The 7904-nt window shown below is 56.6% G+C and overlaps 1 protein-coding gene across 1 annotated transcript; it reads left to right on the plus strand.

Moving 5' to 3' along the window:
• Positions 1 to 1345: 1345 nt before the first annotated feature.
• On the plus strand, positions 1346 to 7442 carry LOC143809269 (RIB43A-like with coiled-coils protein 2). The gene is made up of 8 exons (XM_077292375.1): positions 1346 to 1520; positions 2247 to 2378; positions 5415 to 5496; positions 5667 to 6011; positions 6127 to 6245; positions 6317 to 6544; positions 6829 to 6995; positions 7255 to 7442. The coding sequence occupies exons 1-8, from the start codon at positions 1434 to 1436 to the stop codon at positions 7334 to 7336; spliced, it is 1242 nt and encodes a 413-aa protein (XP_077148490.1). The 5' UTR covers positions 1346 to 1433; the 3' UTR covers positions 7337 to 7442.
• The last annotated feature ends 462 nt before the right edge of the window (positions 7443 to 7904 follow it).

The following is a 7904-nucleotide window of genomic DNA, read 5'->3' on the forward strand; positions in this document are numbered from 1 at the left end:
AGGAGTAGCGAGGAGAGAGATGGATTAGTCGGGCAGCAGAGTTAAGGATGGGCTGGAGAGGTGCAAGGGTGTTAGCAGGGTGGCCGCAGAAAAGGATGTTGCAGTAGTCAAGGCAGGAGATGATGAGGGCATGCACAAGCATTTTAGTAGACCAAGGGTGAGGAAAGGATGGATTCTGGAGATATTTTTGAGGTGGAGGTGACAGGAGGTGGCGAGAGCTTGGATGTGCGGTTTGAAGGACAGGGCCATTACCATTTCTTTCTCCCCTGCTAGGAGGAGATGTCAGAGGGGCGGTGGTAGTGAGAGACATTCAGCAGATGCCCGAGACTGCAGGGCGTAGACCTGAATCCAGGACTGTCCTCTGTATCCAGGATGGTTGGGACTAGAGATGAGCAGATGGATTCCAGGGTCTCTGGTCCAGCGTCCAGGTCAGGGCCGGCTGTATCTCTGCACACGGGGCCGGTGCCGGCTGTATCTCTGCACACGGGTCCGGTGCCAGCTGTATCTCTGCACACGGGGCCGGTGCCGGCTGTATCTCTGCACACGGGGCCGGTGCCGGCTGTATCTCTGCACACGGGGCCGGTGCCGGCTGTATCTCTGCACACGGGGCCGGTGCCGGCTGTATCTCTGCACACGGGGTCGGTGCCGGCTGTATCTCTGCACACGGGGCCGGTGCCGGCTGTATCTCTGCACCCTTGGGGCCGGTGCCGGCTGTATCTCTGCACACGGGTCCGGTGCCAGCTGTATCTCTGCACACAGGGCCGGTGCCGGCTGTATCTCTGCACACGGGGCCGGTGCCGGCTGTACCTTTCAGCGCCTGTCAGCCCGCTGTGATGTAGTCGTTACAACACAACACAGGTATGACGTCACGCAGGGTCGGGGAGACCGCAGGTAGGAGGAGGCTCTCAAGTTCTGGAGAGGCAGCCATGGACTACTGAGAGGTGGCTGCAGGACCAGGGCCTTAGTTGTATCCTATGTGCCCCAAAATGGTACCAATAAAAACTACAGCTCGAGTCATGGTGGCTCCAGGCCTGGAACATACAGTGTGATAGAGAATGCCAGCATGGTGGTCTATGGAGGGCGCAGTGTCGTGTTCATTACACCAGGAAGATATGTCGCCTCATATCGTGACACTGGGTGTTGGGCAGTGGAGAGGGCTACTTTTCGTTGCTATAGTTACAGTGCATCAGATCAGTTAATTTACACGGGTCAGGTGACAAGCAGCTCCAGGACAGAGGACTATTCCATTAGGCTTTGGAAAGGGGGGAATAGGGGAGGTCACTGCCGAAAAGCATGTGTACGGGGCCAAAATGATGTCTGTAAATATACATGATCCTGTTCAGAAATCCAGTAACTGTTACACTCCTCTCCCTCCATTTACTTTGCTTGCCTGTGGAGGAGAGTAGTGGTACGGTCCGTTGCTATAGCAACTAATGTTGCTGGTGACTGATCTCCAGGACGTGCAGCCTGATAGCATACAATCTATAAGAAACAGGCTGAGACTTGTAGTCCCATATCAGGTATGTAGTAGGCCTGCTGAGACTTGTAGTTCTTTACCAGGTGTGTGGTAGGCAGGCTGAGACTTGTAGTTCTCATCAGGTATTTAGTGAGACTTGTAGTTCCTCGCCAGGTGTATCAGTATGCTGAGACTTGTAGTTCCCAATCAGTTATGGAATAGGCATGCTGAGACTTGTAGTTCCCAATCAGTTAGGCTATGTTCACACTTTGCGGTTTTTGCTGCGGATCCGCAGCCGTTTTCCATGCAGGGTACAGTACAATGTTACCCTATGGAAAACAAAAACCGCTGTGCCCACGCTGCGTTTTTCCGCTTGAAAATCAGCGCGGATTTTCTGCGGAAAAAAAGAAGTAGCCTGTCAATTCTTTCTGTGGATTCCGCAGCGGTTTTCCACCTGCACCAATAGGAAACTGCAGTTGGAAACCCGCAGTGGAATCCGCAGTAGAAACCGCACAAAAAACCGCAGTGAAAACCACCGCGGTATTGCACTGCGGTTTTTCCAAATCCGCAGCTGAAAAATCCGCAGCAAAAAAAGGATAGTGTGAACAAGCCCTTATGGAATAGGCATGCTGAGGCTTGTGGTTCCCCTCTGTAGGGTGACCCTTGTAGCTCCACATCAGTTGCAGTCAGCTTTTGGAGACTTCTATTGTAGTCTGGCTCTGCTGGGCCTTGTAGTTCCCCATTGTTCAGTAGTATATGGTGACATTTCCTTTTCTCCCCCTCACGGCAGGTTTTCCTGGCAGCCATGTATAAGCTGGATCTCCCCTTAGACGTGAAGGAAGTCGCCGCCATTGAAAGGAGAAGAAACAAGGAACAGCAACGGCAGAGCCGAATCTTCAATGCCAAGTTCCGCAGCATCGGGGTGAGTGCGGGGTCCGGCAGGGTCTGCGGTCACGGGCTGCCGTTACATGCGGTCACGGGCTGCCGTTACATGCGGTCACGGGCTGCCGTTACATGCGGTCACGGGCTGCCGTTACATGCGGTCACGGGCTGCCGTTACATGCGGTCACGGGCTGCCGTTACATGCGGTCACGGGCTGCCGTTACATGCGGTCACGGGCTGCCGTTACATGCGGTCGCGGGCTGCCGTTACATGCGGTCACGGGCTGCCGTTACATGCGGTCACGGGCTGCCGTTACATGCGGTCACGGGCTGCCGTTACATGCGGTCGCGGGCTGCCGTTACATGCGGTCGCGGGCTGCAGTTACATGCGGTCGCGGGCTGCCGTTACATGCGGTCGCGGGCTGCCGTTACATGCGGTCGCGGGCTGCCGTTACATGCGTTCGCGGGCTGCCGTTACATGCGGTCGCGGGCTGCAGTTACATGCGGTCGCGGGCTGCCGTTACATGCGGTCGCGGGCTGCCGTTACATGCGGTCGCGGGCTGCCGTTACATGCGGTCGCGGGCTGCCGTTACATGCGGTCACGGGCTGCCGTTACATGCGGTCACGGGCTGCCGTTACATGCGGTCACGGGCTGCCGTTACATGCGGTCACGGGCTGCCGTTACATGCGGTCACGGGCTGCCGTTACATGCGGTCACGGGCTGCCGTTACATCTGGTCACGGGCTGCTGTTACATGCGGTCACGGGCTGTTGTTACATCTGGTCACGGGCTGCTGTTACATGCGGTCGCGGGCTGCTGTTACATGCGGTCACGGGCTGCTGTTACATGCGGTCACGGGCTGTTGTTACATCTGGTCACGGGCTGCCCGTTACATGCGGTCGCGGGCTGCCGTTACATGCGGTCGCGGGCTGCCGTTACATGCGGTCCCGGGCTGCCGTTACATGCGGTCACGGGCTGCCGTTACATGCGGTCGCGGGCTGCCGTTACATGCGGTCGCGGGCTGCAGTTACATGCGGTCGCGGGCTGCCGTTACATGCGGTCGCGGGCTGCCGTTACATGCGGTCGCGGGCTGCCGTTACATGCGGTCGCGGGCTGCCGTTACATGCGGTCGCGGGCTGCCGTTACATGCGGTCACGGGCTGCCGTTACATGCGGTCACGGGCTGCCGTTACATGCGGTCACGGGCTGCCGTTACATGCGGTCACGGGCTGCCGTTACATGCGGTCACGGGCTGCTGTTACATCTGGTCACGGGCTGCTGTTACATGCGGTCACGGGCTGCTGTTACATGCGGTCACGGGCTGCTGTTACATGCGGTCGCGGGCTGCCGTTACATGCGGTCACGGGCTGCTGTTACATGCGGTCGCGGGCTGCTGTTACATGCGGTCACGGGCTGTTGTTACATCTGGTCACGGGCTGCTGTTACATGCGGTCGCGGGCTGCTGTTACATGCGGTCGCGGGCTGTTGTTACATCTGGTCACGGGCTGTTGTTACATCTGGTCACGGGCTGCTGTTACATGCGGTCGCGGGCTGCTGTTACATGCGGTCACGGGCTGTTGTTACATCTGGTCACGGGCTGCTGTTACATGCGGTCGCGGGCTGCTGTTACATGCGGTCGCGGGCTGCTGTTACATGCGGTCACGGGCTGTTGTTACATCTGGTCACGGGCTGCTGTTACATGCGGTCGCGGGCTGCTGTTACATGCGGTCGCGGGCTGTTGTTACATGCGGTCGCGGGCTGCTGTTACATGCGGTCGCGGGCTGCTGTTACATGCGGTCACGGGCTGCTGTTACATGCGGTCACGGGCTGCTGTTACATGTGGTCGCGGGCTGCTGTTACATGCGGTCGCGGGCTGCTGTTACATGCGGTCACGGGCTGTTGTTACATGCGGTCGCGGGCTGCTGTTACATGCGGTCGCGGGCTGCTGTTACATGCGGTCACGGGCTGCTGTTACATGCGGTCGCGGGCTGCTGTTACATGCGGTCATGGGCTGTTGTTACATGCGGTCGCGGGCTGTTGTTACATCTGGTCACGGGCTGCTGTTACATGCGGTCGCGGGCTGCTGTTACATGCGGTCACGGGCAGCTGTTACATGCGGTCGCGGGCTGCTGTTACATGCGGTCACGGGCTGCTGTTACATGCGGTCGCGGGCTGCTGTTACATGTGGTCACGGGCTGCTGTTACATGCGGTCACGGGCAGCTGTTACATGCGGTCACGGGCTGTTGTTACATGCGGTCGCGGGCTGCTGTTACATGCGGTCACGGGCTGCTGTTACATGCAGTCACGGGCAGCTGTTACATGCAGTCACGGGCAGCTGTTACATGTGGTCACGGGCTGCTGTTACATGTGGTCACGGGCTGCCGTTACATGCGGTCACGGGCTGCTGTTACATGCGGTCGCGGGCTGTTGTTACATGCGGTCACGGGCTGCCGTTACATGTGGTCACGGGCTGCTGTTACATGCGGTCACGGGCTGCCGTTACATGTGGTCACGGGCAGCTGTTACATGCGGTCACGGGCTGCTGTTACATGCGGTCGCGGGCTGTTGTTACATGCGGTCGCGGGCTGCTGTTACATGCGGTCACGGGCTGCCGTTACATGTGGTCACGGGCTGCTGTTACATGCGGTCACGGGCTGCCGTTACATGTGGTCACGGGCAGCTGTTACATGCGGTCACGGGCTGCTGTTACATGCGGTCGCGGGCTGTTGTTACATGCGGTCGCGGGCTGCTGTTACATGCGGTCACGGGCTGCTGATACATGCGGTCACGGGCTGCTGATACATGCGGTCACGGGCTGCTGATACATGCGGTCACGGGCTGCTGATACATGTGGTCACGGGCAGCTGTTACATGCGGTCACGGGCTGCTGTTACATGCGGTCACGGGCTGCTGTTACATGCGGTCACGGGCTGCTGTTACATGTGGTCACGGGCTGCTGTTACATGCGGTCGCGGGCTGCTGTTACATGTGGTCACGGGCTGCTGTTACATGCGGTCACGGGCAGCTGTTACATGCGGTCACGGGCTGCCGTTACATGTCACGGCTTCCTTGTGTAGGTGGATGTGGATGCTCTGGAGAAGCAGGTGGAGGAGAGGAAGACGATGGAGAGGACGGAGAAGGCTCGGGAGGAGGCGAGTGGTAAATATTACTGAGGCCCCAATGCAGGATCTCTGTGGGTTCAGCCCCATTGAAGTGAATGTAGCCGCGCTGCATTACCAGACACAACCTATGGAGACAAGTGGCGCTGTTTCCAGAAGAAATATGGGAAAGGATCCTTTAACGTTTTTGTTCTCTTCCTGGCCCCACAGATGCAGACAGAGAACGTGATGATAAAGTGGCTCTGATGCTGGAGCAGAGCGAGCAGAAACTGTGCCGGGATCTGCACCGGGCCGTCCAGAACTACAGGGAGCAACATCAGAAGCCCGAGACCCGGAGGGAATACGACCTGTACGACCCGGACGCCCTGAAGAAGGAGCGGCCGGCCCGAGTCAGCGACGACGACCCCAGATGTGGAGCCGCCGGCCTGCAGACGTTTGCTGGAGAAGACCTGGGCCAGAAGAAGCGGAGACAGATGCAGACGGATATGACCAAAAGATGGCTGACAGGGCAGATGGACGAGAGGAAGAAGAGGGAGGCGCAGCAAACGTATGCAGGTTAGAGGGGTGGTCCGCGTCCGGGGATGAAGGGGCCGCCCTGCTCTTTGTATGCAGCTCCCCAATGTAATAAGATCTGTATCTTCTGGACTGATGGCTTCATTCATTGCTGCAGATAACCTACATGACAGGAAATGCGTGGAGCTGGACGAGAGGGCCGAACACCTCAGCCGGATGGAGGGAGAGTGCCGGAAGGCAGTGCTCATGGCCACCGATCACTTCAATCAGGCCCTGGTGAGTGGGGCGGACGCTCCTCGTGGGCGGGGACATACTGGAGCACCCCTGACCCTTTCCTCTTGGTCCAGGCGCTGGAGGTGTCAGAGCGAAGGAGACGACACAAGGAGGAGGAGGAAGACAACAACCTAGCGGAGATCTACAACCACCTGAGCGGAGACATACTGACGGAGAACCCCGCCGCCGCCGTCAGCGCCTTCGGGCCGCACCGTGTTGTGCCGGATCGTTGGAAGGGGATGAGTCTGGAGCAGCTCACAGCCATCTTAGATATTCAGAAGCAGCAATGCCAAGAGAAGCAGGTACCGTCCGAAATCCTGCACAGCGGTCCTACATCCCAGAAGTCCACACTGTATCCCACCGATGGCTCATACATGCAGCTCCTGCCTTTAGGACTTACATCTTTCTTCAGAACGTCGCCCCATCTTTCACTGCCAGGAAGACAGAGGCGACCACACATGCCGGCCTCCCTCCACTCACTTCTATAGGCTCTGGAAATCGCCAAGTGTCTGCACTGGGAATATCCCCTCATTCTGCAGATGGACCCTAATGCTGCTTTACCATAATCCCATTTTGATGTTCTCAGAGGCTGAAGGAAGAGGAGAAGCAGCTGAACACGGAGTGGGACAGGCAGCGAACACTGGCAGCGCGTGCCGCCATGAACTTGGAACAGCAAGAACAGGAATTCAGCAGAGAAACGAGGAAACGGCTGGACGGGTATAACCAGCAGCTGAGTCGGGAGCAGAGGGCACAGTGAGTATTATGTAATCTGATATAGGGGCTGAGACCCTGATTCCAGCAATGTGTCACTTACTAGACTGTGTTTTGTTGTCAATACAATCAGTGTTTTATCAGCAGGAGATTATCACTACAGGACTAGGTGTCTCATGCCTTCTAGTCCGCCCCCACCAGTGATTGTCACTTTCTATCAACATATAGAGGATTTCCACTGATATATATAAAGCATGTAAAGTGCACGTGTACAATTTATCTATTTTTTCTTCTTTTCTAGCCAAGAGTATCTGGATAATGTGGTTTACACCAACAACCCCACTGCTCACTACCACAGTCAGTTCAACACTGTCAGCCGCTGACGGTCTCCTGACCTCAGGGAAGCATTTATATAGCGAGGATCGGTGTATAGTAGACCACTATCATTTATCAATAAAGACCACTGTGGACAGAGTCTCGCGTTTGTATTCTGTGTGAATAGACTCCTACATGTAATCTACAACGTGAAGCTGCCACTGACAGTCAGGAGGATCCACCATTCATAAGAGATGACGGTCACAGATCACCTCCTCCACCCTCCCTGCACAGTGACACCTGCATAGAACACAGAGCGTGCTTACAGGGCTTCCCCATAGAAGTCATCGGGGGCAAATTTATTAAGACAGGTTTTCATATACCCGTCCTGGATAGTTCTTGATAGAATGGATCGTTGGGCTGGAAGCTATGCCTCCTGACATCCCCATACACCAGCACACTCGCCTATTTTCTCCTCAAGAGCTGCTGCCACATTCCTCTGGCAGTGGCTTATCTCAGAACAAAAAAAAAAGAATTGGCCATTGGAAATCCAACATGTATGATCCTTCTCTCCTCTAACAGGAGGTATGAGGGTCGGGGGACCCCCACATATATTAGCCTGTCGGCGGCTGCTAA

This window comes from Ranitomeya variabilis, chromosome 2, assembly GCF_051348905.1.
Source record: "Ranitomeya variabilis isolate aRanVar5 chromosome 2, aRanVar5.hap1, whole genome shotgun sequence".
Classification (NCBI taxonomy): domain Eukaryota; kingdom Metazoa; phylum Chordata; class Amphibia; order Anura; family Dendrobatidae; genus Ranitomeya; species Ranitomeya variabilis.

What these genes read in the sequence shown, in the direction of transcription:
- LOC143809269 (XM_077292375.1), top strand. Translation starts at nt 1,434, where the DNA reads ATGTTGCTGGTGACTGATCTCCAGGACGTGCAGCCTGATAGCATACAA. An exon ending in GGCTCGGGAGGAGGCGAGTG is followed by an intron (nt 5,497 to 5,666) that starts GTAAATATTACT and finishes CTGGCCCCACAG; the next exon opens with ATGCAGACAGAGAACGTGAT. An exon ending in AGTCGGGAGCAGAGGGCACA is followed by an intron (nt 6,996 to 7,254) that starts GTGAGTATTATG and finishes CTTCTTTTCTAG; the next exon opens with CCAAGAGTATCTGGATAATG.